At 38.2% G+C, this 21187-nt stretch overlaps 1 protein-coding gene across 6 annotated transcripts in view; it reads left to right on the forward strand.

Moving 5' to 3' along the window:
- MAST2 (microtubule associated serine/threonine kinase 2) overlaps positions 1–21187 on the forward strand; it is a 152944-nt gene that overhangs the window by 56459 nt on the left and 75298 nt on the right. For 5 of the 6 annotated variants that reach the window (XM_081868214.1, XM_081868216.1, XM_081868215.1 and 2 more), the window contains one exon: positions 3916–3947. In XM_081868214.1, coding sequence (XP_081724340.1) covers positions 3916–3947 — 32 coding nt within the window. Of the gene's footprint in view, positions 1–3915; positions 3948–10300; positions 10745–11656; positions 11864–21187 lie in introns of those variants that run through there. The other variant, XM_081868217.1, reaches the window with a different exon arrangement.

Genomic DNA, 21187 nt, shown 5'->3' on the forward strand with positions numbered 1-21187 from the left:
CTATAGTTCTGCTGCTGTTATGATGCCTGTGTGCTTTCAAAGCCAGATACTGATCAAGTAATGCTCTTCTGAGAATGCTACAGTAGAAACACAGCTTGCTTTCCTAAGCCTCACAAGATATAGTGAAAATGAGTGGTTTCCTTTTTGTTCTAATTTCCCAGCATTTGTGAAGTTTGCAGTAGTAGGTGAGAGGGTGGGAATTTCTGCTTTTCTAGGAGCTAAGCAGGTCTGAACACTGGAAAATCGAGTCTGAGCTGTGATTGCTCCATGAACATAGGTGCACAATAAAATACTCTTTATGGTGACCAGTGAAGAATTAGTAATTTGAACCCTCTGTGTTCTTTCATAATAACCACACGTTGAAACATAATATTGACTTCTCCCAAAATAAATAAGCTTAATACCAAGTATTCTTGTTGAACTTGGAAATATGAGCCGTTAATATGTTTTTATACTAGGGAAATGCCAGTTGGTACACTCTTAAACATTTTTTGCCAACAAAGCGATGGTTTGTCAAAAGAAAATAATAATGCTGCCTGGTAGTACTGATTAATTGCTGCTGTATGCTGTGTCATTGAGGTTTGCACCTTTAGTAGCTTGGAAATTCTAGTCTGAAGTGTAACGAGGAATAAACATTTAAATGTGATATAGTCATTGAAATCTTGCACTAAAGTTAGTGAGAGAAGTGAAAATTCAATATAGCTGAATCTTAAAAGAACGTTCTGATGCAAAAGGAAAATGTTTTTTATTGGGCCAATTGGTAAATTAAGCATAATTTCACAGAAGCTATGAGGTAGGGTGGCAACATTTTTATTTGGAGGGCCACAGTCCTTCAGTGGTAACTTGAACCAGTAGCGGGGAGAGCCAGAGTTAAATTAGGTAGGGTCAAAGTCAAAAGCACACCGGGTCCCCTTTTCACTCTTTCTGCCACACTTCCTCCTCTTTCTGGTTTCATTTTAGGAACTTTTTTGTCATTCTTATGTATTATATATTATATCCCAAGAGAAGCCCATTCTGTTGGATCTTTAGGTGGCTTTTGATGCTATAGCTTTCCCTTGGTTTGGGATGGGAGCACTATATTTCAGTGGTTCCAGCCCTACTTGAATGGCCAGTTTCAGAAGGTGGTATTTGGGAGACTGCTGCTTGTTCCATTTTGTCTCCCATGCTTTTTAGCCTTTTCATGAAAACACTGAATGAAATGAGATTGGTACACTTAACTTCTAACACCCAGCTTTGTTTCTCCTGTCATCAAACTTAAGGGAGGCCATGGAGATTCTAAATTGAGCTCATTAATGGACTGCTTGAGGGCCAATTAACTGAAACTTAATGGCTTGTTTTATCAGGGCAGAGCTGCTCCATCTGTAATTGCTCTCCCTCTGAAAGATATGTTTGGAGGTACCAACCGATTCACCATTGTCACTGGATGCCCAGTAGAAGCCATGGTACTTGTCTTTTTTCAGCTGTTCCTTGGTGACTTCTCAATTGGACCCCCCACAATGCATTGCATGTGGAGCTGTTACTGAATATCATTTGGAAGCTTCGGTTAGTATTAAACACGGCTGCTAGGTTACCAGTGGGGCTGGCAATAGGGAACATTATCTCACCAATACTTAAATAATGATACTTGCTCAAAGTCCTGGTTTCTATCTATATGTATTTAAATAGCTTAGGACTTAGTACTTTGGGCAAATAGCTACATTTGTAAGGTTGTTACAACCTTAAAACACACCTAGACTGACTAAACACACCTAACTAGGGCAATCTAAATTTGTGTTTTGGCAGCCAGAGTACTCTTAAGAAATGGACAGTACACTTGACTCAGCTGTGCTTTCATGTTTCCTTCTAATTTGTATGCAGGGGTTTATGTGAGACAAAGCATTAAACATAATTAGTACATTTAGGAATAGATTTATTGAACTGTGGAGAATTACTACCAGGGTTAAAGCTGGTCACAGCTTGACAGTATATTTATTAGGTTGTCATTTCTGTATGAGTAGATGGAAACCTTTTTCTTAACTAGCAAAAGACCTTATTCTTTCATATTATCTGTACATTCAGAATGCTATGACTAAGCTGGGACACCAAGAATATGCAGCTTCCAAACTTGAAATGCTTCATTAGCTAGGCTGGCATACTAATTTCCCTGCTGTGATTCCTACTGGTATCCATGAATATATAGCTGTGTAAAGTATTGCCAAGCTTTTCTTAAGTGACATTTGAAGGGAAGAGATGAATTAATTCAATTGTCCTTAATCATCACACATTGTGAGGACAGTTTCTAGTGCTTTGCATCACCAACAACCTGATAGTCAGGACAGATTTTGCATGTCATTGTACTTTGGAGACAGATAATTGACTATCCAGGATTCCCAGGTTCTACCTACCCAAATCCAAGAAATCCACAGCAAGTGAGGTTTGAGCAGATAAAGTCAAACTGTTTCCAAGAGAAGAAGAGTAACTGGTTCAGCCCTCCAACTGCTGATGGCTGTGACTTCAAGGAAAACTGCTTTCCTTCATACAGAATTTTCAAAGCACAATGGATGCCTCTGTGGTTTGGGAGGGTGAGGTGGAGGGTGCCCTAACATTAAGCACAAGGAACTAGAAGAATATTTTCACCTTTATGTTGTTACAGGATGCAATCAGAATTTCCGAAGAGAATATGGAAATTAAGGTTAAGGGCTGTAGCTCAGTGGGGTAAAACACATGCTTCTAAGGCAAGAGGTTTTAGGTTCACACTTTTGGTATCTTCAGGTAGGACTGCCAAAGACTGTCTGAAATCCCAGAGAGCTACTGCCAGCTCAGTTTACATGCCACCGTTAGCATAGTTAATGGTTTATTGTGAATGTGACTTTGTGAACTATTTTTCCTCCACCTTGCTAGTGTGTGGAGGAAACAAGAACATTGCCTACAGATTATAACTTGCTGAGAGTGAAACAAACCATGAATCCTGGTTTGGATGCAACCCTGAGCCCAAAGATAAAATGGTTTGCTGCCTCCACATGTTAATAGGAAAGAGCAAAGCTGATCCAAAAGGTCCATTTGAATTACAGCAGTGTAAACCATACAGACTCAGTGGACCAATATAACTAGCTATGGCTTAAACAACAACTCAGCAGACAGTCTGGTAAATAATATTGCATGAGATGTCAGAATTACTTTAAATAGATAAGTTTCCCCCGGGATTAAAAAGTAGCATAATTGTGTGTTTTTTCTGTAGTAAACGTTTACCGCAAATATTTCTGGTTTCAGAACACTATTAATCTTTACCTTTATTAATCTTTGCAAGATTGTCAAGTAGGATAATGATACCATCTAGTGGTACAATATTATATTTACAACATAAAAATAAATAGGTTGATCTGAAACAGAAGCATTTTTAAAAATTGAATTCTATATCATACATCTAATTTATACCCAACATCTTTGTGAAAACAGTTCAATGCATGTACTGTAGCTGTTCAATGTGAAAAAAGTATTAGCTTCACGTAATGTGCGCTAATATGCTTAATATGCTTTAAAAATTAATTATAAAATAAAATATGTTTACAGATAGTCTTAATGTTGTGACAATAACAGTCATAAACACAATGCCGGCATACCAGACCAGCTATATTCTCAGAGCTAATGGGGATGTTTATAAGAAGTGGGAACTTAGGAATGTTGTGTACTGTTTATTGACATCAGTGAGGTTCCTCTTTGCACATTAGAAGACAACTACAGAATACCTCTGTATTTCAGCAACTCTTGCTTCTTGTAAAATCCAAATTGTAACATGGTTGGCTGTAGGCATATGGGGACAATGTTATACCTGGAGTTCTGGTAATACAGCTGCATGGTTATTACTTGATCAAAAGCAGGCTGGTCCCCATTGTCCTCATCAGCTTGATTGATTTGTTGTTTGTATTTTTCCCACAGAAGGAACTTAGTCTCCCTAGAAGAGGAAGTTTGTAAGTATACATTTCTTTCTTGTCTTAATAGTAACTAAATGTATCAGATATATTTTTGGATCTTTTATATGTTTTGTAGGAACAGAGGGTGGGGCACATAAAAGCCCATGGTTACTGAGGATGATGGAATACTGTTGCACATTAGGCATCTCCAGAAACATGGATGATACTGTGGAATTAGGCTTTTGGAAGCATTTGAATAAGAAACAAAGCCGGCTGTTAAAACCATCATGTTGAAAATTGAATGTATTTTACATTTTTATGTGCCATGTGGTCTTCATAATTTTAGCAGTACAGACATTTTATGCAGATTCATGATTTAAGGATTACTTGCCAATATGGTTGGTCAGTGGTAAAATGAAACTGTTTCTGGTTGGATTTGTGAGAGGTAAGTGAGCCTTCTGCCTAATCCTGGACTGAAAATGAAAAACAGTAGTATAATTGAAAAACATGATCTGAATATTTATGTTATCTTTCAAGAAATAGGCTTAGATTTAGGATGCTGCTGAGAGAAATCTTGTTAGTATTTCCTTTTTGTTAAGGACAATGCTTGATGCCTCTACGTCTGGTGTCTCTCCAGAACCTATTCTGTTGCATAGAGGCCCTAGCCACTGCAACACTCCCTATTGTTAAACTTCCATGAAACTATTTTGGATTTTTGCAATGCTGATGAAATGGTTGCAACAGTATTTTTGTTAAAATTACAGAACATATTGAGATGCTTGTCGGTAGACCAAATTATGCATTCTTTCTTTCTCAAAGAGTGTGTTGAGTATAGGTTTTTGGCAATTTTTGTAAATTATTTCTCAACTTATGAACCTTGTTTGCATTATCAGAGGCTCAGTCTTAAGTGGTAGTCATAGTTCTCTAGTCTTCATAGGCACCACAGGTCATCAGCTACACTTCTCAAATGAGAGATAATGTAGTAGTTGCGTTTATATGGTCTATTTCTGTCTTGGCTTGTATCTGTGGCTGTTTGCTTGTGAATATAAAACTAGTGACACACAACCTGTGTTCATGTTTACAGCAGAGAGAACTGGTTGTGTGACACTTGATAGAGCCATTCTCACATTTTATTTCTAAGTTACCAATTCCAGTGTAGCTAACTCACTTCCTTCATATCTGTTTTAATGGCGTTAAATCTCCCAGGTAAGTGAATTCCTTCCTGAGGAAACTAGCATTGAACTCATACTCCTCTGATTTCTCCACTCTTTGGCAGCAACACTTACAAACAGGAAGGGTCAGAGGCTAAAAGAACTGGTATGAAACCTCCCTGAGTACTTTGTGTAAATCCAGTAATTTATGGAACCTGTGCTTGACAAGTTGAAATATTTAACATAGAATAATAGAATAAACGGTGTAGAAATAGTACATCATCCAGATATGTGTTTTCAAGAAATGTCATAAACTGGTGATTAAAGCATTGTTGGTCTAAGCAGTCCACAATGAAAGGAGGTGAAACAGATATTTAGACTGAGAAAGTAAAATTGCTTTCAGTAAAGAAACAGTTGGAGTGAAGTTCACTCATTTAACTTTGTTTTTTTTATAATAATATTTATTACTTTTAAACCTTACAAACAAGAAGAAAAAGAAAAGGAGAAAAAAAAACCAAAAGAAAGAAAAAGAAAGAAAAAACAATACAATATATAAACAATACACCACACAACATTAACGCATTAAACTAAACAAAACAGAACAAAAACAATTTAAAAACATACATCATACCATTTCAATGCCTTATCTTTCATTCCCTTCCTCTCACCTCCCTTTTTGTATTCCACTTCTATTAATTGTTTCAGCAAATCCTTTCCATCTTTCACTATTTTCTGTCATATAAATATCTTAACTTATTTTAACCTTATTTTCCATTAATACTATAATACTTATTTAAGCTTAACTCCTTATAATTTCATTCCAACATTTTTCTAACACTCATTAATTTTACCATATTTCTATAAATAAACTTTAAACTTTTTCCAATCTTCTTCCACCGTCTCTTCTCCCTGGTCTCGGATTCTGCCAGTCATTTCTGTCAATTCCATATAGTCCATCAACCTGGTGCTCTTCTGTCTGAGGCTTTAAACTCTTTTCCAGGTCCCTTCTGCAAGTCTTCTTCGCATTTATACATACACTTTACTTTGTCTTCTGCTGATCTTGTTCTTAATTTCCTTTCTTTGATGCTGAAGAGTAGATCTCGAGGGAGCTCCAACCTAACAATGTTTTTATTCCTTCTCGACATGTCATCCACATCTCCATGGTTAAAACTAAAATCCAAAAGATATTTCAGGACGTGTTTCAAAGTCCCTCCAAATCTGCAGGTCCCCACAACTCCAATTTCCTCCTGACCCAGGTCCAGATCCCAAAGGTCAGTAAATCCCTGCATGAAGTGATCTATCCAACTTTCCTTCTCCAGTCCAAGCAGGGTTCCAATCTGACATTCTCTGAATTCAGTCATAGAGGGCAACAACTTGTAATCATCAAGTTGCCTCTGTAAGGCTGGGGCTCTCTCCCTCTCCACTTGTATTACTTTAGGTTCAACAACCACAACTTTCTCCCTCGCTTTCTCCACCATTTGGCATGTCAAAGTAGATTCCTGTATTGGTTCCTGAATAGTTTCTGTGTAGATGTTCACTTTCTGTCCCAAATTAGTCGCTTTTTGTCCCAAAATATCAATTTTAATATTCATCACGTCCATCTTTTTATGGAGCTGTTCCAATGACTCACTTATCTTGCATAGTGCAATCACTAAGGCTTCTTCTGTCGACATTCTCAAGCAATCCAAGGTCAATCTCACGGTTTTCTCTTGCAGCTGGAGATTCCACCAGCCCAACTCTTGTAACAATTTCAAAGGCTCCCTCTAGAGGGAAACAATTTCTGTTTGTATCAATCCTTTTAAGCACAGTTCAAGCAGTAATTAGTTTCAATTTTCAGCTACTTTTACTCCTTTTTAAACGCAGGAGACAATGAAAACAATGTATTTCTCTTATTTAACTAACTGTCACAGTCAATGAACTTTCCCAAAAACGTCAGTCTTACTAGCAGTCCATTTCCAGGTTCAGAGCGGTGGTGATCCAACTTTCTTCACTCTCTCCTGCAGGCTTACGCGATCCAAAATTTCCCCCCTCTTCTCCTGCCTCCAAGGGGGGTTTAATGATTTTAGCCGTTGGAAGTTTAATCCTTTACATAGGACTTTCCAAGACTTTAGCTTGCAAATTCTTTGCTTCAATCTATTTACAAAAGGGGAAGGTGGACTTCCTGTTTGAAACCTCCCCGTTTCGGTGCCAAATTAAGACGTTTAAAAATCCAATTTTCCGTTCTACTCATGGGTAGTTGTTTAGAATCAAATTGTCCACAGGAAAAGGTCAGCGCTCTCCGGCAACAGCAATGCGGCTTCACTCCGTGAAAGAAGCAGTCAATTCGAAGCACCGCGCCACTCACCCCACATCGCTCTGGATACCCGAAACCGGGTCTCCCCGCGAGTAGGGGAGGCGTAAAAGGTGCCAGCCGAATCCCACGTTCACAGGCTTCTCCCGCCTGCGATTTTTAGTGGGTCTCCGCCTTTGCCGTGGCGGCCAGACCCTAAATTCCACGGAGCAAGTTACTCCCGATCAGAGGAACTCCGCCATTGCCGGAGGCGGTAACCCGGAAGCCCCCACTCATTTAACTTTGAAAAGATATTTAAGCTGACTTAAAGTTGTTGAACGGCAAAACAATAAGTTGCTGCATTTGTCAGAACCATTCAGTAAAATACTTTCTGTGTTCTCTTGAGCGTTTTATGTTTTATCAGTATACTATACTTTTCATATAGTGCTTTGGACTGGAATATTAATAAGTATTCTACATTCTACTGAGGTGCTGGAAGGGGCAATGGGCAGCTTTTAGCTCTGGTCACTCAAGGCTTTACCTGGCCTTCCAGTAGTAGGAGTCAGTTGTGTGCTCATAAAAAGGTAGCCTTCTGTGTACAGATTCTAACACTAAAGAAAATTTGAAGAGTTTCCCAAGTGCTCCTAATTTGAAAGTGTGGAGTGATAGCAACTCAGCCAAGGGGAGAGGCTCTCAAGAAGAGCCGCTCTAAAAATAACTACCTGTTTCTAAAAAGATAGGAGGTGCTGATTCAGAAATTGGAACGGCAAACTGTATTGCTGATGTTGCAACATGACTTCCCAAAATTGCATGAAGAAAGTCTGTGTTTCTGTTGAACAAGAAGTACATTCACCGTACTTGGGGGTGATTAGCTTTGCATATATGGCAAGCTTTTAAGGCATAAGGAATTAGTGCAGTATTTTAGCAGTACTTTAAAATGAGAAAATCTGGTACTATGCTTTCTGAATATCCATATTATAAATACTGGTCAGCTGAAATAGCTTATATCATTTACAACCAAATACATTTGGGATATCTTGTAAATTTCACATTGGTAGTGTTTTTTCAGTGTGATATTATTATTATTAACAAAAACTGTACAGTACTATATTTTCTTGCTTGAGGATAGCGTTTTATAATCAAGGAGCTTGTATCTTAACTAACACGGGAGAACCATTAATATTTAAATAATATGTAAAAGTACTTTCAGCCCCATTCATTTCTATCCAGTAGTAGCTAATAGCCAGTGGTTCTATAACTTGGCCTGGTCGAACGTTCACAACTTTACTCAGGTTTTGATGCATAGGAGCTGTTTGGGGCTAAACTTCATTATTATATTGATTTAACCAGAGTTGTTTTAGTGGGATATTGCTTGGGTGTGTGGACTTCTGCTGATTCCCCTGCACCCCCTGGTAAGAACAGTTATACGTAGTGAGGCAGAGAGAATGTAGATTACTTTAGAAGAACTTGATAAATCAGATTAAGAGGTGTCCCAATCCTGTCATGTGCCAGTAGACTGACGAACTTTCTCAGAGTGCTGGTAACTTCAAGAAATCATGTTGTAGTTCTGCAGTTCAAAAGTATCAACCCTTCTGTTGAAATTGCTCAAATAACCCCATAATATGCTGTTTGGCACCTTTTTCGTATGTATGAGTTCGTCTTCATAGATTTTTGCTGACCATTCTTTAGAACAATTAGGTAACTTCTGGTGCCTGAGTCCCCCCCCCCCTCTTTCTCTAAATTCAGCTAAAAAGGTTTATCTTTAATTGAGATGTGTTTATTAAGAGACATTCCACAGCTAAATTATGCAGGCATCATTTAGACAACTTTGGGTTAAGTTTTTGTCAGTGAGTCAGTCAAAAATGGCGTCATTCAAATAGTATCAGGATTATATCTGGGATACTAGTTTACATACTGACGTAACATGTTTTTTTTAAAGGCCAGCTTTATACATGGTTGTCTCTTGATTTGAGAATTAGTCTTCCTGATAGTATACAGGAAGTGATGGAAAATGTGCTGGCTGGTCATCCATGCTTTTGAAAGCTCATTATTTGATCATACAGTAATGATACCGAGCAATACATAAGGACAGATTGGGCACTGGAGTTTATTGCAGGGCTCAGGTGACATTTTTTGAGTAGTAAAATGTAAGTATGCATCAGTGTGCTTCCTGGGCTTCCAGTATAAGTGGCAATTTCTATACATGGTGGTTTTGAAGATACTGATTAATAGTTTGGTATGCTTACACTGATCTTAGTCAGTGGCAAGAACTGTTGCTTCACAGCCAAAATGAATGAGTCACTATTTAGACAGGGGGGGAAAGTTTATCCCAGGGGTCAGCAAACTTTTTCACTGTCCCTCAGACCTTTGCGCGGGGGGAATGGACAAATTCCTATACCCCACAAATAACCCAGAGATGCATTTTAAATAAAAGCACACATTCTACTCATTTAAAAACATGCTGATTCCCGGACCGTCTGCGGGCCAGATTTAGAAGGCGATTGGCCCCCGGGACTTAGTTTGCCTACCCATGGTTTATCCTTTAAAAAGGAGTTGGTTAGTTCACATTGTTAAATCTCTTGCCTTGGAGCTCTCATCACCTTTGTCAGTTCTTCGTAGATCCAGAAAGAATTAAAGTACAGGTTGAAGCAAAGTCCTGTTTCCTCTTCCTGGAAAGCCTTGTATATAAAAAACCTAATACAGTATGCTTAAGTGCTATTGAGTACAATATGAAAAATCCAGAATAAGGAAAAAGGTATGAGATCCAACCCCCATGTTAGAAATCCAAAAAATATTTTTTGGGGGGTGGGGTGGGGTGGGGTGGGGGTGGGGTGGGAATCGACAGCAGTCAGAGAGCAGCTGCCTGTGGCTTTCCTGGGGCTCTGGGTCAGCAGTCACTGTGTACTACTTTTGCAGTGTGAGCTTTCGTGTTGGTATGCGAGGCTTCTGCCAAAGTTTTTGCTCATGTGCCATTTCTCCCTCTCAGTCTCTGTTTCCTTGTGGCTTGCTGAAAGTGTTGCTGAAATGAACAAATGTTTTTCCGTGATTTGCCGTGCCTCAACTGTGAGTGATAATGGAAGTAAAATGTAGGCGGTGAAACAAAACGGTTCAGTCCCTATCTTCGGCTTCTCAGACCTTGCTCCTCATGCTGGCTGACTTCGGCTTGGTTGTTTCTGGATGCCATAAATAAGTTTGCAGAAGGCTTCTTAAACAATTGCCTTGTGATGTGATCTATCTGATAGATTTCGACTCCAGTTGAAGGCATAGTTATTTGTCATTGACTCTGAGGCTACGCAAGAAACTCAGGCTTGGATTTAACAGCACTTCCACTTTTCTGGCTTTAAGATCTATTCATTTAACACATCTAGCATTTCACACAGTGAAATGATGAAACGAAGAAGAGAGAGGTTTGGAGCCCCATCTCTACGGATCCAGTAAGGATTGTTGTGTGAAATAGACTCAGTGCTTAGCTTATCTATTGGAGTGAACAAATATAATATTAATCTGAATCTTGAGTGTCAGTTAAGCAATAGTTTAACAAATCCATGCTTTCATTTAAGTTTTTAGAATAAACAGTCATACATTTTGTTGGTCTTTTAAGCATAGATATAATTAATGTACTATCACTTATTTTTATATAATGGGGCAACTTAATTTTTTGCTCTCCTTGGTATGAAGTGAATAAAAGTTCATATTGAGCTTTCTGGTCTATTTTATTTCATAATTCGTATTTGTAGGGCTATTGATTCCAATTAAATATTCAGTATAGCTGAATTATGGAGATTAGTGCCTTAAGTATCAGGAGTAAATAAAGTTAACCTCAAGTTTCCCCATTAATGTATAAGTTCTTGCACTTTTAATATACATCTCCACATATGAGAGCATATTAGAAATAAAAAATAAAATATTGTGACTGCAGTTTGCTGTGAGCCACTGCCATGGAAGAGAAAAGCCGCAGTCAGAGGTGCAGCTTGTGAGACTGTGGCCATGGCTGCAAGTGACACTGAATGTGCATGGAATATGCCATTAGGTATGACGATTATGTAAGTGGAGGGTTATCTAGTTTTTCAGTCTTTTATAAATTCCCATTCGATGCCTAAGAAGAGATTAGCAATTGATGTTTTTATTTAACCTGTAGTTTACTCATTAGATGAATTTGGGCTGATGCATGAAGATTCAATTATGTGTAGCTTTTATACTTTCCATGCCCAATCCAAAGGTACATGTGTCTGTTTAGGTGTAGATCTGTTATTTGTTGTGTGCAACTTGTTTTCTTTAAAAACAAACAAAAAGTACGTGGCAGGATAATTTTGAAACTGACTGTTTCTGTTGTGGTGCTTTGTCAGAATCTCCTCTCCTTTCCTTTCCCACTGCCGAGGAAGTGATGGGCACCAGCATGTGTTCTCTCCTACTTCTGCTCCAGGTCTGCAGCATCTTAAAATCCCATTTAGTGCTGATTGTGCCCTTGCTACATCTCCTCTAGTGTTTTACCTCAACCCACAACCTCAGAGCAACCCTGGTAGCCCTTGCTGCAGCAACCCACTTCAGTGGAGGTAAGGAGGAATTTAAACTGGGAACATGCGTTCTTTAATCAGTAGTGCATAACCTTTAACTTGGGTCATTTCAATAGTAGGCTTAGAATTTAAGGTATCTCTGTAGCATTCAAAATTTTGTCAGGGTCATGAAACATCTAAAATAAGAAAGGAAGCATTATTCAGAAACCTTGTTCTATTATCAGTCATAGTAGACTGATTATCTCCTCCCAGTTCAATAAGCATGGTCAAAATCATTTGTATGCATGTGCCCCCCTTGTCTTTGCCACAGTTCTGTGTAATGCTTTTCTCATTTATAGATGGGCCCTTAATAGAACTATACTTGTTTACAGAAGCATTATTTCTCAAATTTTTATTTACTACATGTCCTTTGCCACCCTGAGCAAAGGAGGAAGGGCAGGATATAAAGTTAAGAATAATAAAGAAATATAATTTGTTGTTGTTGTTGTTGTTGTTGTTGTTGTTGTTGTTGTTGTTGTTGTTGTTATCACCACCACCACCACCACCACCACCAGCATCACTATTTCTTATATGGCCTTCAACATAAATTCCCAGGAAATGTTACAGCAATGTAAATACAATATTAAAATCAGTTAAAACAATTAAAAACAGTCAAAGAAATAAGGTGGGTCCTAAAACATACATCTCACCATCTGCTATCTCATTCTGTTATTTTGTCCTGCACCCCGGCAGCAGAAAGGCTTGAGCTGACCCTGCGTTCTCTTGAATGACTTCCGCATTTACTTATTGCCTTTGCTCTATTCAGTGAATACAGACTGGAAGAAGGTGTGTCAATATAGATCCGGGGGGAGAGTGGCTGAAGCATACAGATGTTGGCCTCTTCTCACCTCCTCTACAATTTTAAAACATAATTCTTACAGTCTTTCTATCTTTAACAAGATATATTATTTTCTAAAATACAGTGGTACCTCGGGTTACAAACTTAATTCGTTCCTCGTTTTTAACCCAAAACTGTTCTTAACCTGAGGTGCGCTCTCGCTAATGAGGCCTCCTGCTGCCTCTGGCCTGTGATTTCTGTTCTCATCTTGGGGCAAAGTTCGCAACCCGAGGTAACTACTTCCGAGTTAGCGGAGTTTGTAACCTGAAGCGTTTGCAACCCGAAGTGTTTGTAACCCGAGGTACCACTTTAAGTTACATTCAGCCCATCCCAAAAATGCTTTCTTTTTCACATGTTCCTTGTTTTAAGTGAATTAAATTTGCTATCATAATATCTGCTCATTTGTTCTTTCAAGTCAGCCTTTGGTAGTTTCCCTATTTTTAATCCTCTTTAGTAGAACCTTTCCTCAGGCTTCCTGTTAACCAGCTGTTATGTTTGCATGTAGAGTAATAATTCAAACAAATTTGTGCATGCAAACATAAGGCCAGTTTTTCCTGCTAAATTGAGATAGATGCTTTGTTATGAACTCCTTTGTGGGCAGTGCACAAACAATTCTAGGTACTTGTTTGGTTGCATAAAGTTGTCCTATGAGGCAATTTGACGCTCTGTCATACTTATAACACCATGAAATAATGCCAACAAGCAGGCAGCAGCTCAGGGAAGAAGGTGCAACTTCTTTCACCTTCTCTCACTTAAACCAGGTTTTTTAACTTCATCATGCATACCATATCCCAAATTTTAGCTAAGCAAGAGTTTGAAGAAAATAGTGGAGTCAGTGATGGTGCTTTTCAGTTCTGACATATTGTCAGTTTGGCTGCCAGAAGCAGATAAGTAATAATTTCTATGTCTTTCTCTCATATACTAATACAGAATAAAAAAATATTTGAATCTTTACACATGACTGCACATAAGAGATGATATTCAGTGAAGTTTTATTCAGTCACCCCATTGAAATTAATGTACATGACTTTAAGTTAGGTCCATTAATTTTAATAGGTCTACTCTGAGTATAAGTTGGATGAATCCCACCCAGTGTTTTTTTAATCTAGTATAGTATTTTTTTCTATAGATCAAGAGTTGTGTTACCTGTGAAGGCTCCTAGTCTTGACAGAGCAACAATATGTGTGGGTTGATGAATCCACTGTCACATCCTATGGCTTCTTGGCGCATGTGGACTAGAGCAGAAGGTTAGGCGTGGGCTCTCCTCATGTTTTCCTGGGCCAACTCCAGGGTAATGCAGCTGAGGGGCCTGAGGGATGAAACCCTCTGGGGAACCACAGGGATTTGCCTGCAACAATTGAGAGAGATATCAAAGTTTATTTTGAACACATGGTGTGCCAAAATGAAATTATTGCATCAAAACGTCTGTATGAAAGTTCAATTATAAAATAGAACAAATCTGTAATATTTGGTTGGGTAAAACCTTCAAGTTATAAAGAGGAAGCATTGGATAATATGCAGAAACTTACATAAAAACCTTAGGCCTACTTTGTGCAGCAGTGTAACACCTGACCTCCTGACAAATGAGTTAAAAAAAGAAGGAAAAGGAAGTGATACTAATATGCTGTTTAAAGAACACTTAAGGTGGAATTCAAATGTTCCTTTTGTGCAAGCCTTTCAGCTTGCTAGATTGAACAATCCTCCCTCCTACCCACCTAAAGGGCTTCCACTAATGGGGTTCATTGAGTTCTGCCCTTAAAGTTGCACCTTAACTGGTAGAAGTTTGAAAGGCTGAGTCTTAAGAAGTCAACAAGTAAAGTTTTTGATAAAGCCTCTGTGTTGGAATCTGTTTTATTGATTTTTTTTAAAGAGGCTTAATTGTTTTAAGCTCTTGTTTATATACGTTTTATGATCTTTTATGCCATCTTGTCCCAAAAGATGGAAAATCTTTTAATAACTAATATTGATTTTGATTTCAGCTTTTACTAGGGTGATCATAGCTTTTTGTAGTTTCAGAGGTTCTGCCTTTCTGCTTTGTAAATACACAATAGATGATAATCTGTTGATATGTAGTTGTGTCTAAAAGCACAGCTCTGTAATGATAATTTTCGAATTCCTTGCTTCACCTGTGCAGCTCTTAATCCTATTTTATCCATTTGTTCTTTGTTGTCGTTTTATTTACTTGGATACCAGTCGGTTGCTTTTGCTGCTGATTTGGAATCTAAGTTCATCCTGTCAAGTTATTTTCTGACAGCTACATTTGAACACCCACAATTGAGCTACGTTGCAGCTACCTTAGCTCTGTAGGGAATTACATTGTCTGGTATTAACATTACATTGATTTGTCTGTGTTCTTCCATAAATGTTTACATAGGTTTTTTTTCCTTTCCTCTTGTTCTGGCGTAGTCAGCCTTTCTGTGCGAAAAACAGCTGTCCACTTGCCTGATCCAGTTCTCTTGTAACAGTATCTGATAAAAGAAGTTTCCAACTTTAGGGAGGTCAAATATACTTGGAGACAAACATTTTGTACCTCACATGTGTCAGTTAATATAAAATTTTATAATAGTTTTGTAATTGCTTGAAACCAGACATTTAAATATGACCATGATAGCCTTGATTAACATTCAGGAACGAGGATTACCCTTGTTTATTGATGTCTAATAACAAATGAAAACATCACAAAGCTCCAGTTTCTATAATACCAGAAGTGTGGTTTTAAAGTATTTTCTGTGCTTACTTGGGCAAAGAGTAGAGAAGGAGGGAGAAATAAGAGAGCCAATACAAGCAAGATCTTGATGATAGAGTACCACTATTATTTACCCTGACAATTAATTTGTGACAGGGCCTGGTACATATGCCCATAACTTGTTCAGCTCAGCTGCTGGAGAGAGTTAAACAGCCTGACTGCTGGGTAAAAAGGGCAGATTCTACATTAAGGATAAATAGAAAGGAATCGGGGGTGGGGGGGAGACACACACTGCAAATTATATAAATATATAGTGCAACCATGTTTGTAGTATTGTGTACAGTTCTTCTTGCTGCACTTCAAAAAGGATATTGTAATGCTGGAATAGGTGCTGAAAAGGGCAACCAGAATAACCAATGAGCCTGAGCAACTCCCTTGTGAGGAAAGGTTACAACACTTAATGCTTTCTAGTTTAGAAATAGGGTGACTAAGCAGGGGCATGACAGAGGTGCATAAAATTATGCATGGTGTAAAGAAAGTAGGGAGAGAGAAGCATTTCTTTCTCATATAATGCTAGACTTCAGGGTCATCTAAAAAGCTGAATATTGGTGCTTCTTTGAAATCCACTACCACAAAATAACCATTGACTGGTTTTCAAGAGGGATTATACAAATGAATGGAGGATAAGGCTATCAGTGACTGCTAGGCACATCTTGGTGTAGTGAATCTCTGACTGGAAAAATCAGACTTTTAGCAATTAGAGGTATCTGAACTTCTAGCAAGTTATAAGATCAGCTAGTCATAATCAGATTTGCCTAACCTTAGCCCACCACTTATCCTCCATTCTAATTGTATTTATTTATTTAAATATTTCTATACCACTGTATCATAAAAATATCAATGCAGTTTACAGCAATATAAAAACATAAAACCAAACAATAAAATTGTAAAAAGTTATAACCAAGTTAACTTTTAGTTGCAAAAAGCAAGTAAAAACAAGTTTCCCAGGTATGCCTCAGCAGCTGTGTCAAAGTCCATTCTTTTAAGACCAATATCAGAGCACCTTGATATTCCAGATTTGTTGCTGTTAAGCGATCAAGGAGGGTAGTTAATACATCTTTATAACAGAAGTGATTGGAATATGATTTGTAAGCTTTTAGTTACTAAGATTTATATTCTACGGTTCAGTTAACAGGACAACTTGCAGTAAAATATAGTACAGTGGTGCCCTGCAAGACGAATGCCTCGCAAGATGAAAAACCCGCTAGACGAAAGGGTTTTTCCGTTTTTAGAGGCGCTTCGCAAGACGAATTTCCCTATGGGCTTGCTTCGCAAGACGAAAACGTCTTGCGAGTCTTGCGAGTTTTTTCGCTCCCCCCCCTTTTCTAAGCCGCTAAGCCGCTAATAGCCGCTAAGCCGCTAAACCGCTGATAGCGCTAATCTGCTAAGCCGCTAATAGGGGTGCTTCGCAAGATGAAAAAACCGCAAGACGAAGAGACTCGCGGAACAAATTAATTTTGTTTTGCGAGGCACCACTGTATGTATGTATGTATGTATGGTCTTAGGGTATATTGAAAAATGATATCAGTAGGTTAATTTAGGATGCATGTATTCTTAAATGGAGACACACTAGTTTAAACAGTTTATTTGGGGTAGAATATTGGTTGATCTCTGGCGTGGAGGGTTGCTGCTTGACAGATGTCTGTGGAGTAACTATATTAAGGCTAAATGCTGCTTAGAAATTGTTCTGTCACAGCAGGTGGCAATTGCCAGTTTTAGTTGTTGCTTCTTTCAGCTTCCATTAGCTTTAAACATGATGAGTAATTGCTCAGTACCAAGTGGTATGATATGATTTTTTCCAATGGAGGTTGACCCAGACATGCTTTATAGCACAATAACTCCAGACTCATTGAGAAAATATTGGGGCTTAGAAAGGATGGGTAGCAGAAGCTTGTGAAATTTAGCCACAGTCCCAAGACACTGCTTCTTCTGCTACTATTGGTTCTGCCATGTAAAAAGCCCCAAGTAGTTTCTGAGACAGATATACTTCTTTTCTTTCCAGCATACTAAAGAACTTCTATTCCTACTCCATGGAGAACTCTACTCTTGAATTTACTCCCATGCATTCTCTATGCTCTATAAGTGAGAACTTATTTTAATGTTATACCAGCTGCATGGAGACTGGATGAAATAGCTTGCATGAGTGGCTTCAACACCACTCAAGGCTCCTGTTGGCTGTTGTAGTGTCGAGGAGGCTATTCAGATGATGGTGAGCTCCACTGCTGCATCTTATGCTAAAAGGGCAATACAGAATTTTAAAAAATACTTAAATAACCAGATCTCATGCAGCCGGGAGAATGTCTCGGTAATTCAACTAAATGGGGCTGAATACATCTGTCTCTTCCACTGAATGTGCCAGTTTTCTGTGAAATACCTATGTGAAAGACCCTGTTATATGGTTGAATGGCTTAGGCATTCTCCCATCTATGCACCTCACCTTAAAGGTGAGGAATTTTCATTCTACTGGGAGAATATTTAAAGGGCACTTGCAACAGAAAAGGATGAGAAAATAAAAGTGTTTTTAAAAATCACCAGAACTTACAAAAATATGTGAACAAAACAGTTTCACCAAATCGAAGCTTTTGCAAAATGGTGGGAAGAGTAGCATGGCTGATAGTATCAAAAGCTGAATGTCAAGAAGAAGACTAGAAAAGATAATATGAGATTTAGCGAGATTAAGCAAACTGCAAATGTATTCAAGGGCAGTTTCAGTTGACTGCTGGTGAGATTTTTAAATTTCCTTTGTTTAAAATAAATGAATGATAAAGATCCAACAGAGGATTTAAAGCAAACGAGTTGAGGCAGAACAATTTTATCAAATTTAGGAAAGAAAATGTACAGTACCTTAAGATAATTAGCAGGAAGGGCAGGTTTGTTTGATGGGGGTTTTTTTAAAGGGAAGAAATAATAAGCATATATGAAATTATAATGGGAAACATTTGTGTGTGTATTAGTCATCAATAGCAAGCAGGGGTTGTAGTCCGCTGCCACCTTTCACCAGTGTCATGAAGATAGGTCACTGAGTCAATATCAGTGTTATACTGATAACATAACACTGCATAAGCCCTCAGCCTATGGAGGGGTTGCATTCCAGGGTTCATGCCTAAACCAAAGCTGCATATAGTCAAAACACATTGCAGGCAGTGGCAGACAGGGTTGCCAAAGCCTTTTTTCTATATGCCTGCCCCCTTTCTGCCCCCCTTTTACATTTTTTTAAATTGCCAAGCACATAAAGCTGAATGCGCACAAGTTAAATGAGCATAAATCATGGTCTCACTGTACATCATTGTGAAGAAGTTGCCTTCAAATTTGAAGAATGATAGTAGGTTTTGAATATGTGACGTTAACTTGTATATTGGTGCACATAGGAAAAATGTTGAGCTTTGCCACTGAGTACATTCAAATTTTGTTTTGGAAAAATAAGGCGATTTTTTTCTCGTAGTAAATGTGTCAGCTATAATTAGGATAATCATGTGATTTTTAAAGCATGAAAGAGTGCATATATAATTGCGAACACTATAGGTCCTTAGGAAGCTTGTTTAATTTTTTTAATAATCCAAAAAATAAAGTAGTGCTTTAAAGTGACAGTGACTCAGTTCATGCACAAAACTACAACAAACCATGGCTTAGTGGAAGTGTGCAAGCTGCCTGAGAAGAGATCTTGGCCATTTTGCTCCTCTTCCAGTACCCTGATGCTGTACTGCTGTGAGCTAAGCCCTGGTTTACCTTTGTATGTCATCTGCACCCAGATTCATGGCTTTATTTTCTCCAGACAAACCATGAGTGGTAAGCCATAGAATGAACCTTGTATACAGCTTGTAGTTTGCCTGATGTAAGAAAAACTGAGCCCAGGTTCAGATGACACACTAAGCCAAATTATTGCTTAGTTCACAGAAGCGGGGGGGACGGGGACCAGAGGAGGAGTAAAGTCCTTCTTTATGGGAGCCAATGCTTTTGCATTACACCATGGTTTGGATTAGCATTAAGTGCTAAATGGGTTATTAAATGTTCAGTTGGTGAACTAATACGTATAGTTAAGAAAAAGCACTAATTACTGCTGGAAAAAGCCATCAGACAAGCACTACGGTACAGTATCTAACAACTTCACATGTCATAGAAGATGGCACTTTATAGGGAATGTAACCTAAGGAAAGATTTGGACTTGAATTCTGAAGTCTTTACACACATCTGTTTTGAACACTCCAGTTGGGTACAGCCTTTTTTCTGTAGCAGACTCCAGACCTGTCATGATGTCAGTACGTAAAATTATCTGAATTTTGCATTGCTATTCAAGCTATTGTAAAACATATTCTTATGCAAAAGAGCTTTGAAATACTCATGAGAATGATCTAAATTACAGAGACATATAATGACTATTGTAGATTTGTATCCAACTGATACATTGTCAGATGTAGATGTAGATGCAGTGGTAGATGTCTGGACATGTTTCATTTTGCTGCTGATATTTTTTTGGGCTTTTATAAAGAAGTACAATTTTAAAAATAAAATACATATTCTGTAAAAGAAAAAAAAACAGCTTGAAATGCTGTGCAATTTCATCAAAAGATGCAATGAATGAGGAGTAATCTGCAAAACTAGGAAATGTTGTCCTATATTGGCCTATTTTCATGTCACTGTAACCCAAAGTATGGATTACCAGGAATTTACAAACATGCTGGCTTCCAGGAGGAGCTTCCATCAGCTTTGCTCTTTTCTGGACTTTTTAGCTTGGCTTGGGATGTCAGCTAAGCCAGGTTTTGTTCTTTGCAGAAGATCTTGGTTAAGGAGAAGAGACCTTGACCTTAATCTTGGGTTTGGATTAGACCCAGATCCAGATGTTGACTTTGCAACTATGCTGTGCTAAGCTAAAAAGCCCGAAGAGCAGCAGAGCAGGTGCAATCCTTGGTAGCCAGCATGTTCACATGTTTGCGCTTAGCCATGGTTTCACTGGGTTTAAAGCATGGGAATGTGTCCATTGATTGCCATTTTTTTAACTAGGCTGTCAATTTAACCACTTTAATTTGTAACCATTATATATTGTTTGCTGCTGTTGCATTCCAACGTTTGCATGCTTTTGTTGCTGTTGTGCGTATATATTACAAGGGTTATGAACTGTTGTGGGTTCACTATTTTTGACAAAATTCAAAAGACAGAGTGTGTTGTGCATCAAGTAACTAGAAATCATTTTGATTGCCAGAGTTGGAGGTCCATGAGAAACCTGGAACACATTTGATGTCTACGGAATGCTTTGTGGCCCTACCATTTGCTTCATTTTTTTGTGGCAGGTGGGGGATGGAGTACAGGTGGGACTTGCCTTACTTAGAAAGATTTATAAGGGTGATGTTTCCGTATTCTTATATTGAAAAACTGAATTGAATTCAAGCTGTTTTAATATTGTAATCTCATACATTCAGCTTCAATAAGACTTCATATTCAGAGCAGCATAAAAAGATATTGGCATTAGAGGTAGATAAAAAATGTTCAGTGAAAACATCCCAAAGACCTTTTCTTAAGCAGTGTAGCAGTGTTCACTTACAATCTATTCATTTCATCAAAATAGATCTTACCATTCTAATATAAATTATAAGCTTTATTAGATGATTTTATCTTCTGTCAAATTATTTGTTGGTGCCATTTTCTTTTCTCAGCCAGCTGCTTTCTTTATTAATCTCACTCTGCTATACAGATCCACAAAGGGAAATTTATTTATTTTTTCAAAATAGGCTGCTTGAAGCAGCAT

The sequence above is a fragment of the Podarcis erhardii genome (assembly GCF_964252035.2).
Source record: "Podarcis erhardii genome assembly, chromosome: 6".
In the NCBI taxonomy this organism is placed as follows: domain Eukaryota; kingdom Metazoa; phylum Chordata; class Lepidosauria; order Squamata; family Lacertidae; genus Podarcis; species Podarcis erhardii.